The sequence below is a fragment of the Plectropomus leopardus genome, chromosome 21, assembly GCF_026936395.1.
Source record: "Plectropomus leopardus strain MGB_pleo_1.0 chromosome 21, ASM2693639v1, whole genome shotgun sequence".
Taxonomy (NCBI): Eukaryota; Metazoa; Chordata; class Actinopteri; order Perciformes; family Serranidae; genus Plectropomus; species Plectropomus leopardus.
In genome coordinates, this window is record NC_142196.1 from 26,120,239 (window position 1) to 26,139,029 (window position 18,791).

The window sequence follows — 18,791 nt, forward strand, 5'->3', positions numbered from 1 at the left end:
AATTATTCTTTTTTAACTGTGTTCTTGCAATGTCTTTTGAGGGGTTTACTCACCTAGAAGAGCATGGTAACACTGAATCACAATAAAAACGTCCGAAACGAGGAATCCGGTCACAAATACAGATGAATTATTTATTCATTTAATAAACAATAAAAGTACAGACAAACAAAAAGATTTAAAAATCACTAGTATATTTCATTGAGTGTTTTTTTTTTAAGTATAAAAAGTTTAATGAGTTTAAAAATTTAGGTCATAGTCCATAAAGTTTTTATTTTTGAATCTGTTATTTTCCTTCGTCACTCATCTGCATGTCGCTGCGTTCCTCAGAGCGACAGGTTGACGTCGTTCTTCAGCTTGCCGCTGCTGAGGCTGTGGATCATGGCGATCATCGCCGAGTGCTTGTTCAGCTCGTCCTCCTTCTGCTTCAGCTTCGTCTCCAGCTGACTCTTCTGCAGCTCCAGAGACGACGCCTGCAAAAGACACACACACACACACACACACACACACACACACACACACACACACACACACACACACACACACACACACACACACACACACACACACACACACACACACACACACACACACACAATATGATGTTTATGAATTTTTATACCCGACAAGGTGAATGTCTGACACGTTACATTTCACATAACAGTTTAAATTTTCAATTTCAGTTTAAATTTATTTATCTAAATTAAGGGAAACGTTTACATGTAAACATGCAATGTTAAAGACGGAGGCTTATGTCCATCTTTAGTCACACGTTGTGTCATTTAAGTCCAAAAACTGAAGAAAATTTGTTTAAAGTGCAGATAAATTTGTGATTTTATGACCTTTTTCTTGTCATTGTCCAGCCGTGTTTTACATTTAAATCTTTTATTTTTATATTAAACTAAAGTATTTAACCCTTTGAATTTTCAACGTGTTTATGCAATTTCTTTCAAAAGCAATGAAAAAAGGCCATGGGCAACTTGGCAAGAAGTGTTCCACAAAATGCAAGAAATTAGATTTAGAAAATAATTTTGAGGGGAAAAAGAATAAAACTAGGGAAAAACTACATTTATAATATCCATCCATTAAAAATGTACAATTGTGTTTCTAAATTATTATATTTTTAAGCACTTTGCTGTTTGTTTTGGTAGAGTTTTTTGTTTTGATTTATGTTTTTTTTTAATTTTACTTTTTACACATTTAAAAATTTTTTGGGGTCATTTCTTCTTTCGTTGCTCCTTTTCCCCGCATCTTTGAAAGAAATCAAACCAATTTGCTGAGGGTTCAAAGGGTTAAAAACCTCCTCTGTCTTATTGTTTTCTTGCATAAAATCTCTTATTTGCTCATTTGCCTGTTTAAATTTAATTTTACATATTATTTTGCTGTTGTTGTGTATTATTTTTGTTTTCTACCTGTATAATAAACTGTTAATTCAGACTTTGTTTGGTGATATAAAAAAGATTATAAATGGTTGAAAATAGTATTATGTTTGTATTTTATGTATTTTTTGCCTTTATATTTCATTATTTTCTCTCTCTTGCATTTTATTCTGTATTATATCACAACTATATATGATGTGTTACATGGTTGTAAAAGCTGTATTTTGAAATATAGAAAATTGAAACACAAATATTGGGGGTCGGGGCCTGAAAATATGAGTTGCAAACTTGCAAAATATCTGCAGGTGTGACCAGACTCGGGATGATGCATCATTTGATATTTCGACTGCCGTGTTTTTCTGCCTGAAGAAGACAAACGGTCTCCTCTTCGTCACCTTGATGCTGGCGTCCTTTCTGGCCTGCTCCGTCTTGTTCAGTTCTTTCCTCAAAACATCCACCGTCTCCTCCAGATCTCTCCGCTCTTGATCCTTCTCCTTCACCTTCTCCTCCTCGGCCCGCAGGTCACCACGAAGCCCTGACGGGAACGAGACGAAGCACACGGTGACACGGATTAGTGTTGAATTCTGGGAATCTGACATTGAACTTCACTCCCTTCAGTACCACAGCTGAAGCAACAAAAGCCGACCTTGCTCGGCTTCAGTTGGTGGAGGAGCTCGCACACACAAAACTCGAGTTTTCATGTTGAGCGTTTTGATTTTTCTCTTCATTTTCTGCACTTTACAGACCAAAATCATTGTTCAAACGAAATGTTTGACATGTTCAAACATGTATTTCATGCGTGCCGTTCTGATTCTTTGTCTGTCTTTCCCGTCACTCTCTTGCTGCACTGCAATAAAGACGATAAAAGCCCCAAAACACACAAAAAAGACGTATTTAATTGTTGGAAAGATGCTCTTTAAATAAAACTGCTGTCAGTTAAAGACGGCTCTGCACACTCTGAGCTGACCGACGTTTCGATGTCAGACTCACCTGCGATGTCGCTGTTCTTCTGCTGCAGATCTGAACGGAGGGATCTGACCTCCTCCTCTCGCTCCTCCAACGCCGACGCCATCCTGCGAAACACAGACAGCATTCAAAGAGGACGCTTCGGCCCGAACCTCAAATTAAAGCCGATGACTCAAGGGTTAAAAGTTTGCGTCCGGTAGTATTCACGTCCAAAGAAAGTACAAATACTTTTCGTGCTGCAGCTGCAGAGCTTCGTGGTTCTTCCTCAGAGAGTCGCTCTGTTTGGTGAGCGAGATGTGAGCCGCCTGCAGCTCCTTCAGCAGCCGCTCGCTCTCATTGAACCTGAACAAGAGATCGACCTGTTAGACACTTAAAAAAGACGAAAAAAGACATAAAATGAAGAAATGACGGGGAATTAGGGGCAGTCTGTGTGTTGCTTTCAAACAATTCATCTCACTCAAAAACCAGAAAAGTGCATTTGTTGTGGAAACATGTGAAAAGCAGAAAAGTTTGCAAGCAGTAAGCATTTTTTAGATTGTTTTTAATTAAGGTTTCTTTTCTATAATTTAGTGTTTTTATTGGTATTTATCACATATTTAACATTTTAATTAGCACTGAGGCACTTTATTTTCATCTTTTGTGTGTCTGAAAAATGCAGATGTTTTTCACTTTATACTGCAAAAAAAAATCTAGCTAAAGGAGAACAAAAAGTCCTCTGAAGCTGATCTGACCTCGATCCATATGAGCAGCAAAAAGTGAATTTAGTTAAAATCATAATTTGCCCATAACGAGATGATGAGCTATGATGAGTCCCTGCAGAAACGCTGAGTTTTTAGGAATCTGTACGTGTGCTGCCTGTGACCTGTTGAGCAGGGCGTTGTAGGCTCCTTTGAGGGCCTGGTGTTCCTCTGAGTCCCGCTGCAGACGGGCGTTGTGCTGCAGCAGCTCCTCCATGTCGGCCTTGGAGCGCTCCACCTCCAGCACCTGGCCGCTCAGCTCGCCCTGCAGGTCCTCGCGGCGCCGCTCGGCCTCCTTCAGCAGGCTGGCCAGCTTACAGGCCTGCATACGCACGCACGCACGCACGCACGTACGCACGCACGCACACACGCACACACACACACACACACACGCACACACACACACACACACAGACACACAGACACACGCACACACAGAGGAAATACATGTTTATAATAATAATACAACATTTAGGCAGCGTAACGCAGGTTAGATTTAAGACAGTTTTAACACCACTTGGAAAGAAATTTAAGAAAAATTCTGCAGTAACCATAATTAAATGCAAAATAAATTTAAAAAACTAAAAATGAGACACTTGCATTTAGGAGCAAGATAAATAAATATGACCAGGTATTCTGACATTGCAATGCAAAATGTAAAAAAAAGAAAGATTAATTAAGTCCTACCTCCCATTTTTTAGCATTGTTTAGACTTTTGGCTGACTATTTTAAGACATTTTAAATCTGATTATGACCTTACATTAACATGAATGATTTCAGTGCTTTTTAAGGATCAACAGGAATCCTTGGTTTATACGACATATTAAAAAATAGTATTAATATGATAGTTATGACCTTGTTTTTTAGGTCTAAATCCCACAGAGGTTTAAATCTGATACTGCGCGCTGAAATCTTTATTTTGATCTAAAAATTGTCTAAATAACATTGTGATCAAAGTCTTGTTTTTTTTTATCCATGTGCTTGTGTGTGTGTGTGTGTGTGTGTGTGTGTGTGTTACCTCGGCCTCAGCTTGAGCTTGTTGGAAGCGATACTGAGCGATGAGACGGTCGGCCTGAGAAAGAGCCAGAGCTTTCGCCTCCAACAAGTCCTGCAGACGACTCTCCTTAGACTGCAGGCGACACAAACACATAAAACTGCTCAAAAAACTGCAGTGTTTATCACAGTTAATTCTCCTTTTATTCCTTTATACTCACCGCACATGTAGAGAGCTTCTGTTCATAAATATCGATGATCCCCGACACGTGTGAGTCTTTCACTTGTTCCTGCAGCTTTAAGAAAAAACAACAAAACAATGCGTGAAAAGTGCTTCTCACGCTGGAGGGAATGAGTCAAAGGTTTCACCACGTTGTTTTGGCACAATTTCGATTCAGAACTTCAAGTATATTTGTGACGTCTTGTCACTCAAAGAGTGATTTCTTTCCTCTCAAACTGTTTTATGTGAATATTTTTAGGGGCCCTGAAGAGATTAAATTATTATTATTTTTTCTTTTTCATGAGAAATAATTTTAATTTTGTAAGAAGTTCCTCCAAATTATCTCACCAACCCCCGAGAATATAAAGACCTTCAGGCTGGAACCACAGGACTACAGTATCAATTATATAATAATAATAATAATAATAATAATAATAATAATAATAATGATAATGAATAAATAAATTTCATTTGTAATGTACTTTACATTTGGAACAAATCTGAAAGTGCTACAAGGTAAAAGCATTAGCATTAAAAAAAAAAACTAGCATAAAAGCATATTTAAAAATCATAAAAATATAAGCATAATGTATGTTGACACATCTGAGTGCAAGCTCGTGGTTAAATCGGCTACTATTTTTTTTTATTTTTTCCTTTTATTGATTTAATTATATGGCTACATTTAATAGCTGCATTTCTTTAATTTAAGAAACTCAGTCTTGTCATTTCCTGATGAAGTCTCGTCTTCTTGCAGCTCTAAACAAATTAAGATCAGATTAAATCTACAAAAGTCAAGAAAAAATATTTAGGATTTCAACACATTTCAAAATAAAAGTTGAGAACAGAATTTATTTTTGACCTCAAAGGTGAACTTTTAGCTTCTATATTATCAAACTGTCTAAATGAAAATAGACTCATAAATATCTATTTTTTACACTGTACTAGACATTTAAATGATGATTTTATACAAAATGGGACAAAGTGTCAGTGAGTGCATCAATGGAAAAAGCTAAAATACCAAACAAGACAACAAAGTGTTTTTACCCAAAACATTTTGTCGTACGATTACCTCTAAGCCATTCTGTATCTTCTCGACCAGACTGTGGACGCTCCTGCTGGAAACACTGGAAGAGTCCAGTATACTGGAGGGCGGGACTTCCTGAACAGCAACACGTTTGACGGACAGCTCGGCCTCCCTCTGGCGGTAGGCGTTGTTGGCGGCCATACTTTCACCCAGACTTGATAAACACAGAAAGGAAACATTTCACAAGATTTTATTCACATAATCCGCTTCACCACCCGTGGATTTATTTTTGTATCAATAGTTATTGAACTTGCAAAATTAGTATTAATTAGTATATTGAGAAAATAAGATAATGCACTTCCTTTGACAAAGAAAATTACCTAAAATATTTTTTTTAAAAAAAGGTGTGTATTATTAATAGATAATTGTCTACAAAAAAATAGAGAAAATGTCCATAAAATTCTATATACATTTAAATAAATTAGTATTTATAAATATGGTAGAGAGGGAAAAAACATTTAAAAACAAATAAATTATATATATATATATATATATATATATATATATATATATATATATGAAATAAATACCTTTTTTCAGCAATTTTTGGGACAATTTCTTTTTTTAGTTTTTAATTTTTGGTGCTTATTTTCAGGTAATTTTGTTTTTTTAAAAAACATTATTGCTCATTTTTGGGTGTTGCATTGAAAACTTACTTATTGCCTTCTTGCCATGCTTTTGTAAGAAATCAAGCCAATTTGCTCAAGTTACAAAGAGTTTAAAGTTTTATAAACATGAGTTATGAACTGTTAAAAAAAATCTCTCCCTAATTGTTTCAGGAATTTTAGAGACATGCCAGAGGTGAGAGTGTCCTGTATATTACAGGATTAGAGATTTGGTGACATATGTGTTGTTTTCGACGAGTGACTCACACCAGAGACGGGAAGTCAGGGAGGGGCGCGGCTTCAAACAACAGAGAGAGTCCGGTCTGCACTCGCTCTCTGTGGTGGGACGTCAGGGACAGAGAGAGCGGCGCCACGATCCTCTGGTCCTGAACGATAAAGGGACGCAGAGAGGAAGAAGAGGTCACAGAAATGAAAAGATGCAGGACGTAGGTGATTGTGTGTGTGTGTGTGTGTGTGTGTGTGTGTGTGTGTGTGTGTGTGTGTCTGTGTGTGTGTACCTGTAACATCCTGTAGAAGCCGGTCTCCATGTCCTTCACCTGTTGTCTCAGTTTGCTCATTAACTCCAGAGTCGTCAGCAGAGCTTCTGCACACACCTGACTGAAACACAAAACTACAGCTGTTTGTACTAAAGCTGCAAAAGCATTAGCATCTTTTTAACGGTATCTGATCAGAAATACAGCAGCCGCTCACCTGAGATCGTTGTCGGAGCCTGGAGGATGGCAGGTGAGGGGGCTGTTGCTGTGAAACCAGGAGAGGAGGGACTCGACCTGCGAGAGGCAGAGCTGAGCGCTCACCTGACGAGACACCAAAGATCTGGTGAAGTCCTCAGCACACAGGAGTGGAGGAGTTAAGTCTTCAAACAAAAAAATTGAAAAAACAAACACAGAGCAACACCTGCTTGAGATGAGAGAAGGAAGTTGGTACTCTTGCAGACGTTATTATTTTGTGGAAAAAATGTGCTCCTGTGGGATTATGTTATCACTCGGGGTGTAACGATCCATGGATTAGCGTCGATTTATCGTCGAAATAAGTGACAATCACGTGACGTTGATGCAAAGTTCAAACATCGATCCGTACCATCCTCTTTCACACGCGCCTTTATTTTGAAATTATGCTTCGCTGTCACACAGCGTCAAGCAGATGAGCACTATTTATTTGGGAATAAATCAAATGTTTTGTTTTCGGAGACAGTCGTGCTTGTCTAAAAGTCAGATAGTCCTGAAACTTTAGGAAAAAGATCATGATTTAAATTAAACAAAATTAAAATTCCAGTTATTTCAAGAATGAATCAGTTTTAATTTACAGCTATTTAGATGTTTTTACTTTTTTTGGGCCAGAAGCAAAGTATCGTGGCAGATATCAGCAAACATCGTATTGATGCCCAAAGTATCGATATAATATTGTTTTGTGATGAAAGCAGATTCACATCTCTTCCTGAATAAACTCTTTACAACATATATTTTATTTAATCTCCAGCTTTATTTTTCTCTCGGGAATTTTACTCGATAACGTCACTATGAATGAACGGAAAAGGTTGTGGGTCAGTCTGGCAACAACAGAATGCAGAATAATATTTAGAAACTGGAAATAACCTAATCCCTGCTGTTTTAGTGCATAAATCGAACAGATTGATGTGTTACATAGAGAAAAATGGGGAGAGAAGATACTTTCAAACAAGTCGGGGGCCGCTTTTTGGCCCTAATCGAGGGAATGTCTCAATGTCTTCTTGTTAAAATCATTTTAAAAGAAGAGCTACAGCCACAGAGGAAGGATATTGAGCAGCAGGCTGCTGACATGTGTGATGCGGTGGCAGTGTTTTCTGAGGTGAGCGTCGCCCTGCGCAGCATCGAGGCCCCTCAGCAGCCCCAGCAGAACAGGAAGCAACATTTCTACGAAGCTCAGCACACATTCAGACACACTCTCTGCTCCCAACGCCTCCTGGACGGAGAGACAGGAGGACACGAGAAGGACGAGAAGGGGTAACAAAGTTAGCAGCAACAAAAACAGCCGTTTACTGGACCTTTAAGTCTACAGATTAATGAAACATGCACTGAAAACGTGTCAGCGGTCAGGGCTCGTAACAACACGTGAGCTGTGCACGTTATTCTCAGCTCTTTATGGTCACGTGTCCAAGGCCAGAACATTTGTATGCAAGGCAACAAGCTCTCACACACTGACCGAGAGAATGATGCAACTGACACCATTTTGTACCACACATCAAGTTTCTAATGAAATACACATTCATAATTGATGATATCATGGTGTAAAAGAGAACTGTGACTCAACATTAGCAGATAAGACAGAGCAGCAGCAGCTCCACAAAAAACAGCAGTCAAGTGAGTTATCGTTCGAAGTTTGATGCACGACTGTTCGTGTTGTTACAGAACTGGCTAATAAAACTGTAATCTTGTCGCAGCCAGCCGAGGACCCCAATTTATACAAACTAATGCATATTGAATAAACGCTTTGAAACTTAGATTGCAATCAGTTCTGTTGCTGCATTCAGATTCCTTTAACAAGCATTTAAACCCTTGAAACCTGAGCAAATTATTTTGATTAAGTTTGACAACATGAAGAAAAATGAGCAACTTAACAAGAAATGCCTCACAAATCATTAGAAGAGAAAAATATTCATAATTAATGGCATATATAAGTATTATAATGTTGCAATTAAAATTATTCTCCTAAAATCAATAAATAAATAATAAATTTTGCATTTTTTTCTCAAGGTCATTAATTTTTTTCTTTCATATTTTTTTCAGGTTATTTTCTCGAAACTTTTACTTTTTTGCAACTTTACTTTTTACTAACTTTTATCAATTTCTTGCCAATATTTGGGATCATTTCATTGCTTTCTTCATGCATTCTTAATAGGAATCAGGCCAGTTTGCTCAGGTTTCAAAGGGTTAAGGATAAAATACTGATACATTTCTACATTTAATTTCTGTGCTGATCTGAAAGCTGCTGTCAGCTTTTCGGTTGGACTGACAAATATTGGGGCTGTGACATTGTTCTAAATTTAACCTGACACTCATTCAGACGACCTGAATCTCTGAAACTGACTGATCAGGACTCTCAGGTGCACCTGGTCTTTGGTCAAACCACTATACCAGAACTCGGCTGCTCCAAACCACCTGCCAAAAACCTCTGAGAGCTCCCTCAGGGTCTTGATTGTGTCCCAGTTGTGTTGCCGTACCTCCAGCAGCTCATTCAGCAGCTGCAGGACCTGAAGAGAGCACGACTCGGCGCCCTCCACAGGCGAGCTCAGCCACTGCACCAGGGCGAGCCCTGACTCGGCTTTGCGTCCGCCGTCCGGTCCGGCCCCCTGCCTGCGTCCTGCCGCCCTGAGTCTGGGTCCCGCGGGTCTGAAAACCACCTCGCACAGCAGCGAGCGCAGTCCTGAGACGCTGCACATGGCGAGGAGGAGCTCCAACACCTGCAAACAACAACACAGACCGAGATGAAATTATGACCACATCACTACTTTCTCACATTTAGAGATTGATCAATTGGGAAAATATTTGGCAGGTTAATCGATCATGATAATAACAGTTATTCATTTTTAATACCTCAAAATAAATACCTGTAAATAAGCCAACTTTCACTACATGATGGCATCACATTTTTCACTTCATTTTATGTTGGTTTTTTTTCATAACATTAAGAATGACTCATGGCTTTTTTCCATAAATATTTTCATGTATTGTTCAATCAAAATCCATTTTTTTGGGGCGCCCCACATATGGAGGCTACATCCTGCATGTCAACCCCTCGCTCTCCCCCTTTCACACTACAAGCTGTCCTGTCAAATAAAAACAAAAATCCACAAAAAGGATCTTAAAAAAAGCTATAACTTGGTTTCTAACACCTAAAAATTTTAATAATTAAATTTAATACCAGTTAATAGGACAAACTTAAGATACGCTGCAACAACGTAACAGTCATTATTCATTTCTTAACAGGCCATGATGTAATAAATAAATTATAAATAAATAAATAAATAATAATAAATATTTCTTAAATTACTATTTTTGTTTATTTATTTTATTGAAATCATATTTATTTTATTAAATTTTTAATATTTTTATTCAGTTTGCTTTGTATGTTTATTTATCGGATATAGTTATGCATTGTTTGTTTCTTAAAAATTGAATTAAAAACACTCATACAAGAGGATTACAGCTTCAAAACACGAGCTGTGAGATGACATCAGCTTTGCACTCCCTCCCCCCGCCTCTACTGCTCTACTGACCAAAAAAAAACCCTTTTACCAAATCTGTTAAACCTCAAAAAGGATACTGGTTACAGCAGAGCCTCAAATTAAAAAACAAAAAACATAATTTGATGCATCAGATAACATTTTTCCATCAAACACATCGGACACACGTTACAAGCCTGGGACGGTTTCTGAGTCTATTTTTGCAGTGTGAAATCTGCAACAACAGATGTGTAACGTGTGACGGCGTGCGCACCTTCGCTGCAGAGTCGGGGTCTTTTGATTGCAGCAGTCCTAAAACTTGAGACACACATGCTGAGAAGTGCTCGTACCTTGAAATGGGAAAAAATGTTTTTACTTCGTTGTCAGACACTGAGATTAAGCGCTGCATGTGAGAAACGTGTGTGTAAACGTGTGTGCACCTGGTGAGGTAATCTGCTATCTTGGGGTTCTTCAACAAGTCGACCAAAAGGTCAACAGAGTATTTCCTTGTCAGAGTGCCGTCGCCGTTCACGATGATGTTGAACACGAGCTGGAAAGTCTGGTGGACGTTCTTTGAGTCGAAGAGCTGATGGAGAAACACAAAAATAAATAAGTGGAACTGCTATTAAGAGACTTGTGTAAAACTAGTTGTTTTTGCTTTCTTGGAAACAAAAACTGAAGTGAAAAAGAGGAACAATGACACACCTTAAAGATAAAGACATGTTAAGCTTCTGAAACAGTTATTAAAAACAACAACAGTTTTGCATAAGTGAGTCCTACGTAATATTTAACCCTGAAGACTCACTTTAAAATTACATTTTAAATTATTATACTTTCATTGAGTTTATTTTTTTAACCAACATCCCTTCTTATCATAAACATCAAATATTCATTAATTTTCAGAATTTTAACCCTTTAAAATGCCAGGTTTTTGTTGTGATGCCACTATGTTTTTAGATGGGGAAAAAATACAATACACAATCAATACACTACATGCAGAGTAGATTTTTTATGATTATCTCAGTCTGGGATATGTCAGTGATCAGCAGCTACATTGACTGTGACAGGTCACTGAGTGGAAATAGCATGTATTTCCTCCATATACGAAATATGGTAGAAAATGACATAACCAGGTGGAAAATAGTCAAAATGACAAATTCAGAGTCAAAAGCCCAGAATGACACCCAGAAATAATACAAGTCCTGTTTTTCTGCTCTGATGGCTGTGGGATCAAAAATGTCAGTTTGAATGGGTTTCAATGGAGCATTTTTGGACCTGAACAGTCTGAATGTAACTATTTAGTGTCCTCAGTGTATTTTAGACTTATTGTAGGAGCTGAGCTGGATTCTGGTTGGTTCTGAATGCGAGCTGATCCCAGCAGCAGCGAGTGTTTCCCACCTACCTTTTCTCCCACCTTCTCATTCAGAGTGAGGCTGGCCAGGATGGACAGCGTGAAGACGACCACAGTCAGACTGTTGTGGGCCAAGAAGTTGATCAGAGTTCGGTAGAATGGCTTCACATTGTCCTACAAGAACACACACGCATATCAAAATTTTTATTAACAATTTAAAATTAATTTTAAACAAAGACAAAGAAAGAGAGCACTTATTTTAAGTTATTAAAAAATGTCTATAAAACTCTATAATTTTGATTCACTTTTTTATGTATTTTTGTTTGGGTTATTTATTTTTTCCCCCTTTTCTTTTTATTTGACTAAATTTCAGGTAATTTTTTTTTGTGACTAGTAACTCGTGACTTCAATTCAAGCCAATTTGGTAAAAAACAAACGTGAGATATTTAAAACTGCCCACAAGCTGATAATCTTTGTGTTGTGTGGACGACATATTTGCATGACGCGTTAAAAAGATTTTTTTCACAGTTCAGATGATTTGTGATGGTTCGTGGCTGTGTCAAAACCTCTTATGAAGCACTTATTTTCTGCATTAACTATAAAATTTGGTGTCATTAACATTTGCACTCTAAATGCACATTTCCATGTCATCTGGCAGATATTAGTTCTGTGTAGAAAAGTTGCACCTAAAAGTACTGCGATGTTGGTAGTAATCCCCAAAGATCCTGGACCTGCATACGGCTAAATATCCATTTTTGCTACAGTAAGAACATGCCAGAACATATGAGAGGAGTAGGGGCGGATTTTATTTTTTCTTGAGAAAGCAGTGGGCGATTTAAGTGGAGCAGGGGAAATATGAGTTGAACACGGAGAAACATAAAAAGCAGCGTGACCTGGAAGCAAGGGCACGAAAAGCTCATTGAGCGAGGAGCGGAAATTCTCACCGTTAATATGCAGATATACAGTAAAACGGAAATTAAAGACATAAACTTGTAAGAAAACAGCACCCGCTTATACGAGATATTTCTTAGTCAAAAGACGTGAACAGAAACTAAACCTTCTTTCATCTTTTATTTCCACTGTCCTCATTCTCTATGTTTTGCTTGTTTCTGTTTAATCTCTATAATTAGATTTGTGTGTTATTTTTTGCAAACTCGTACAGATAATTAACATAATTTAAGGTCAGAATAAATTAAAGACATATTTAAAAAATAGCTTGTCAATATTGTTTCTGGAGATCAGAGTTCTCCAGAGTCCGTGGTGACGTCTTCAAAAGTCTCGTTTTGTTGGATCAACACTCCAAAACAAGAAATTAACACTTTATTTACTATTTACACAGGAGCAATAAGTAGAGCCACAATTTATTTTTATTAATTAATTATTAAAACAGTCCCAAATTAAATTCTGACAAACTACTAACCATTTAATTTGCTTTAGAACGACCTGCCCGAGGGGGAAAAGCTGCAGAATCAAAGACTTAAATACAGACAAAAAATTGAATTTAAAGTTTAAAACTTAAAACTTCTTAAAACCCATTTTTATAGACTTGCCTTTAGGTGAAGTTTTTTTTTAATTTAATTTAATTTAGTCTTTTAATTTTAGCTTCTAATTTATCTTTATATTTACCTTTAATCTGCCCTGATCCTGCTTATTATTATTATTATTATAATTATTGCTATTAATATCAATATTCTGTGCCTTTTTGTTACTGTATATTTCTAAGATTAATAATAATAATAATAATAATAATTCTATATATTATTAATAATAATGTAACTTTTTCTGCTGTATATTTTGGTGTTTGGCAGATAAATGCATCTTTAAACCAGCATGTGATGCACAGACTGACATGTGCTGTAAATGACTGCACTGATTCAGACTCACCAGAGACTTGATGTGACTCTGCACTGAGTGGTTGTCACGGCACAGGTTGGCCATGAGGCCGAGGCACGCCATGAGGACGTCGTCATTGTGGGACTGGCTGTGGCAAAAAAAAAAAAAAAAAAAGGTTAGCCACAGATCAAAAACACGTCTTTCAGCTTCACAAACTCGCAGATAAAGTTCTTACATGTTGGTTATGAGAAAAGCGATGAGCTCGTGGATGTAGTTTGTCGACTGGAAGATGCGAGTGTTGTAAGTGAGTTTCTGCAGAACCTGCAGACACTGAATGACACACACAAGTCAACACGACAAGAAATTATTTTTTACTGAATTTACAATCCAAGGTTCAGGGTTTTTCCTGGTTCAAAGCTATTTAAGGATTGACCACCTTTATTTTTTAGGAAAACAGAAAATTCATTGTAAATATGTGTAAAATATGTGCAAGGTGCCTGAAGTATCTTTGAGGCAAAATATACAGTCACAACCCAAAATTTCAGACAGATGGTATTTGTTTGAGGTAAGGGGGTGGGACCAAATACAAATACTGCCTCCTTGATAGTTATGTTACAACCATCATTTACTTTTTATTGATTTTGCATAATATTATATTGTATTAGTTTTTTAAGTATATTTATTTAATTATTATTATTATTATATTTTATTATTATTAGTTTGATTATTTATATTTAGTTTTTATTTATGTTTATTTTTATATTTTATTTATTATTTCTTTTTAAATATATTATTAATGTTATTATTTCTATTAAGATTTTCTTAAGTAAACAATAAAAAGCATGAATAAAAAAAACAATATTCATTCATAAAATAATGCATATAGATCAAAAAAGGAACATAAATCTGTTACCTCAAGTGCTGCTCAAACAATTCTTTTACAGTATACAGTATAGTAAAATACTCAAAGTTTTTGTTGAAAATACTTAAGTACACACACCAGAGAAACCGTCATGTGATGACCCTCAGCTGCAGTGAGGCCTTACCTGCAGTACCAGGGGCTCTCCTGGTGTGGCGCTGTGGTGGTGGATGACAGAAGCCAGAGCGCTGGTGAGGTTGTAGCTGCTGTGAAGAATCTCCCGACCGTCATCATCGCAGGCTGCAGGAGAGAGATGAGGAGGAAGATGAAGATTTTGTGCCTCAGGAAGAACACACTCGGTGGTCTTGGATTTAACTTTAATAGTGTTGCTTTACTTTGAACGGCCCCTTCAGGATTTCATGTTGTTACGATCGCCAATTCAGGCAATCGCGGTGAATTTTGCACGACCTTGAAATTTTGTCAAATAACCGCAACATTGACTCAACATCTCACTGTACAGCCGAGCACAGCATATTGATCCACTCAACCCCTCTCTTTATCTCTGATTATCCTGAGACTGCTGCTGCACCTGTCACACATGCAGAAGGCGGGTTTCCTTGACAGATTTGCAAAAAACATAAGCAATATTTACGAAATGTCGATAAAGCGAGATGACTGCGATGACTGTGCAACTTCTCTGGCGACAACACTCCAAGAAACATGAAGATGGATGTTTAAAACATTTATCTATATTGCAGCCATCGCACTAGCCGTCATTATTTCCAATCAAAGGCGATGAAGGTGTGTTGTGCGAGCGAAAATTTACATGGAAGTGGCCAAGTATGAGGGACAAACTTTAGTGTGTTTTTGTGTGTGCTGGTATTATTTTATGAAGCACTTTGTGTTATAATTTTACTCGTATGAAAAGTGCAACACAAATTAAGTCTATTTGATTGATTATTATTTAAAATGAAAACTGACAAAACTTATGATGCATGTGTGGTGTAAAGGAAACATACGTATATTGTACATGTATGTCTGTATGTATGCATGTATGTGCGTGCACAGGTGTACGCTACCTAATTGTGCCAGCAGGGAGATGATGGAGCTCCTCAGGGCCGCGCTGGTGTTCGGGTCTCCAGCCAGCTCCACCAGCCCAGTCACACACTCATGGGGCAGAACCTGCCCTGAGGACAGCAGCTGGTCACATTTCAGGCCTGATAGCCCCTGGAAACACACACAAACACAACAACACATTTCCATCACTTTTCAAGGATCCATAATACTTTTTTGTTATGCAAACTCTATTCAAATATAGTTTCAGTTAGCTGGCACGCAGGGACTAAACGCTGTCACACAATTACTCGTATTAGATTAGATGGATAGATCTTCATTTTGAACATGGCAAATAAAATACGACATCAAAATATGAGCATAAACAAAAACATCAGAATGCATAAATATTATGTCTTGTATTTCTTTATTTTATTGATATATGTTTGCACTGACTTATTCAAAGTTGTCTTCTTTTAAACACCCTTGATGCCAATTTATTGCACTAAGAGGCACATCATTTATTATACTGTGAAAATTATTTATAATTATTATACTCTGAAAGCAACTATTCCCTCAGTCTGGTTGTGGTTTGGTCTGCTGTCATGAATAAAGTCTCAAGTTCATTTTAAATTTGCAAAGGTCCAAAGATGTGTTATCAGCGTAAAAGCTCTATAATAACGTCTTTATCTCTGTCAGAATTTTAAAAAAGGACAACAGCTGCTACAAAAGTGTGTTAATTTCAACTTATTGTTATTATTATCTTATTTTTGTAAATAACTACTCTATATGAAATACATACTCCAGGTAATTTATTCTGCTGTTCTCCATGTGTAATTTGTCTCCATGTATTATATCAGTGCTGCTACACTTTTAAGATCTTTGGAGTAATTTTTGAATGTTTTTCAGAGATAAGAGTGAAATTGCAGGATGAAATATATTTACAAGGCCCATATTTACAAGCTTGGAATAGCTTATCGGGGTGTCCCATATCACACGTTTAGTTTTAATGAAAACCATGTTAGTATCTTTATTTTTGTCGACTTTGTGACTGAACTAAAACAAACCTCAGCGCTCACCTCCACCTGCTTCTGAAGCTGCGCTGCACTCTGCGCCGTCCTGCCGTCTCTGTACTGCCGGACAGCCAACAACAGAGACTTCAAACACGTAGTCAAGTCCATCCTGAAGAACAAAAGTTTTATTTCTTAATGTTATAAAAGAGACAAAACACAAAAAGCCGCAAATCTGTGCTTTCAAAACAAAGTAACGTCCATCTTTGAAGTTGCTAACGCTAGCTAACAGGCTTATCCGACAGCGTCGTAACAGCAGCAAATTTAACTCTTTAAAAGCGGCTTGACAGTTTTGACCGATTCTCGTATATTTTTATAGATTACGTTCAATGTTTTCGGGCTTGTTTGTTTGAAACGGACTACCTGCGGTGCTTCTTTTCCCCAAAAACATCAACAACAGCCGGCGACACAGCGGCGCTTCCTCCCGCTCCCGGCTTCGAACGGGAAAGGACCGGACCATGTACGAGAGAGGGGGGAGAAAGACAAACTAACTCTATATCGATAACGCTTTTTTTATTTCTTGTGTGCTTTAAATTAATTAAATTGACTTATTAATTGGCTGTATATTTATATAAAAAACACATTAGAGTTTAATAACAATTACTTCTCTAAATTAAGGGAACTAAAAGTACACCCACCCCCTTTGTGTGTCTTGGGTGAATCCACGCGAGAGCTACGTAACGTAACGGGGCGGAGCAAGAACTGTCGGTTGAAAAATAAAATAAAATAAAATAAAATAAAATAAAATAAAATAAAATAAAATAAAATAAAATAAAATAAAATTTAAATAAATAAATAAATAAATAACTCTACGATGATAACTGTTTTTAAATGTTATGTCATTTTCACTTAGTGTAATTCAATCATTTAATATTAATTAAAAAATTGAACAAAATAAAATAAAATATAAAAGAATATAGGTATGATAAAATTAAATTGAGTAAAATAAATTATATATTTTTATTGTACTGTATTACATTATATACACCGTTTTAAGGTTATTTTATTATAACTTTAAATTATTATTATTCACAGTTAATGTAATATAATATCTTATATTTATTTATTTTATCATATTTTTGTTTATTTTTATAAACACACACATACACATATATATATATTATAGTTATTATTATTTCTTTATCTATCTTTGTCATTTTGATCTTATTATTAAAGTTGCACCACAGATGCAAACAGGAAACTGAGCAAAGACCCTGCGTCTAAATCAGATATTACTTCTAACTTATCAGCTGACATATCTTCATATTGACATCCGTGACGCTGACTGGTAGTTTTGCTTAGCCCACACAACCCAAATAAGAAGAAACAAATCAACAAACAGATGCACTTTCCTGCTATATCAAAGTGTCCTGAGCAGCAGGATGTTATTGAGGACAATCCTCATATCTTGATGGATTCAGACTATAACATGTTTTGATCTCCTAAAATAAATCTTTTGTGACATCTGAGACTGATAGTGTGTATGTGCACGTGTGTGTGTGGGCTGTAATGGTTCAGAGCGACTTCTGTGTCTGTGTGAGGAAACTGTGGTTAGACCCTGCAATGCTCTTAAACCCACCACTGAATGTTTCCACTCCGTTTCATGTGTCTTTACTATTTTCTCCTGCACTTGTTTGGTCAGTTTGCACAAAAATAAAACAAAGAAAGTCATGCATTCGCTTCCACTATGCAATATTTAAAAAAACTTCCAGAAATATAAGCAAAACTAATATCCAAAAGTGATGATCGTCTTGTTAAGTGATGCATAAAAAAGTAAGTGACAGTGAAATAAAAGGTGTGTCATGAGAAGCTCATGGAAGATGACACAGGATGTTCAGCTATTGTTTCTGTCTGTACAGACAGTCATATATGGAGGTAGTTTTCTTTCATAACACAGAGAGAAAAATCTCAGTTTCACGTTTGTTGTGTCTGCACCAGTGAAATTTTAATTAAACACACATGGAACACACACAAAAAAATCAAGAAAAAATTTTAAAAATCATATTTACAAAGTGAATATTTACAGAAAGTGAAGAAGGTGAATATCACTTTTCACAAATTGGCTTTCTTTCTTCAAAAAAACTTCAGGGTTAAAGGCAGTGAGCAACTTGGCAAGAAGTGTTCCTCAATTTGCAAAAAATTAGTAAATTTAGAAAATTATTTTTTAAAACACTAGGGAAAAATGCCCCAAAGTATCCCCAAAATTATTGTAACTATCAATCTTTGTTTTTATTCATTTATTTATTTTTATTTTTAAAAAAAAAACACGTTTTTTTGTATATTTCTTGTACTTTTTACAGCTGTTTTTGCTGGCTTTTGGGTAATTTCTTCCCAAGTTGCCCATTGTCTTGGTCCCATGTTTTTGAAAGAAATCAAGATAATTTGCATAGGTTTTAAAGGGTTAACCCCTTGAAACCTGAGCAGA

At 36.6% G+C, this 18,791-nt stretch overlaps 1 protein-coding gene across 3 annotated transcripts; it reads right to left on the reverse strand.

Annotated features, from left to right (window-relative positions):
• Positions 1-105: 105 nt before the first annotated feature.
• cip2a (cellular inhibitor of PP2A) lies at positions 106-16,942 on the reverse strand. Of its 3 annotated transcripts, none has more exons than XM_088071613.1 (22): positions 16,730-16,939; positions 16,364-16,478; positions 15,323-15,470; positions 14,431-14,543; positions 13,620-13,714; positions 13,436-13,532; positions 11,603-11,725; positions 10,641-10,786; positions 10,475-10,550; positions 9,199-9,438; positions 7,778-7,940; positions 6,693-6,840; positions 6,500-6,599; positions 6,249-6,367; positions 5,362-5,530; positions 4,294-4,368; positions 4,098-4,208; positions 3,205-3,401; positions 2,571-2,684; positions 2,367-2,449; positions 1,772-1,911; positions 106-470 (listed from the first exon to the last, which is right to left on the reverse strand). In XM_088071613.1, exons 2-22 carry the CDS (start codon positions 16,475-16,477, stop codon positions 324-326), a joined length of 2,718 nt encoding a protein of 905 aa, XP_087927739.1. In that variant the 5' UTR covers position 16,478; positions 16,730-16,939; the 3' UTR covers positions 106-323. The 3 variants fall into 3 exon arrangements, with proteins under 3 accessions (XP_087927739.1, XP_087927740.1, XP_087927741.1); XM_088071614.1 differs by having other exon boundaries at positions 16,376-16,478; positions 16,730-16,933; XM_088071615.1 differs by lacking the exon at positions 7,778-7,940 and having other exon boundaries at positions 6,693-6,796; positions 16,730-16,942.
• Between the last annotated feature and the right edge of the window lie 1,849 nt (positions 16,943-18,791).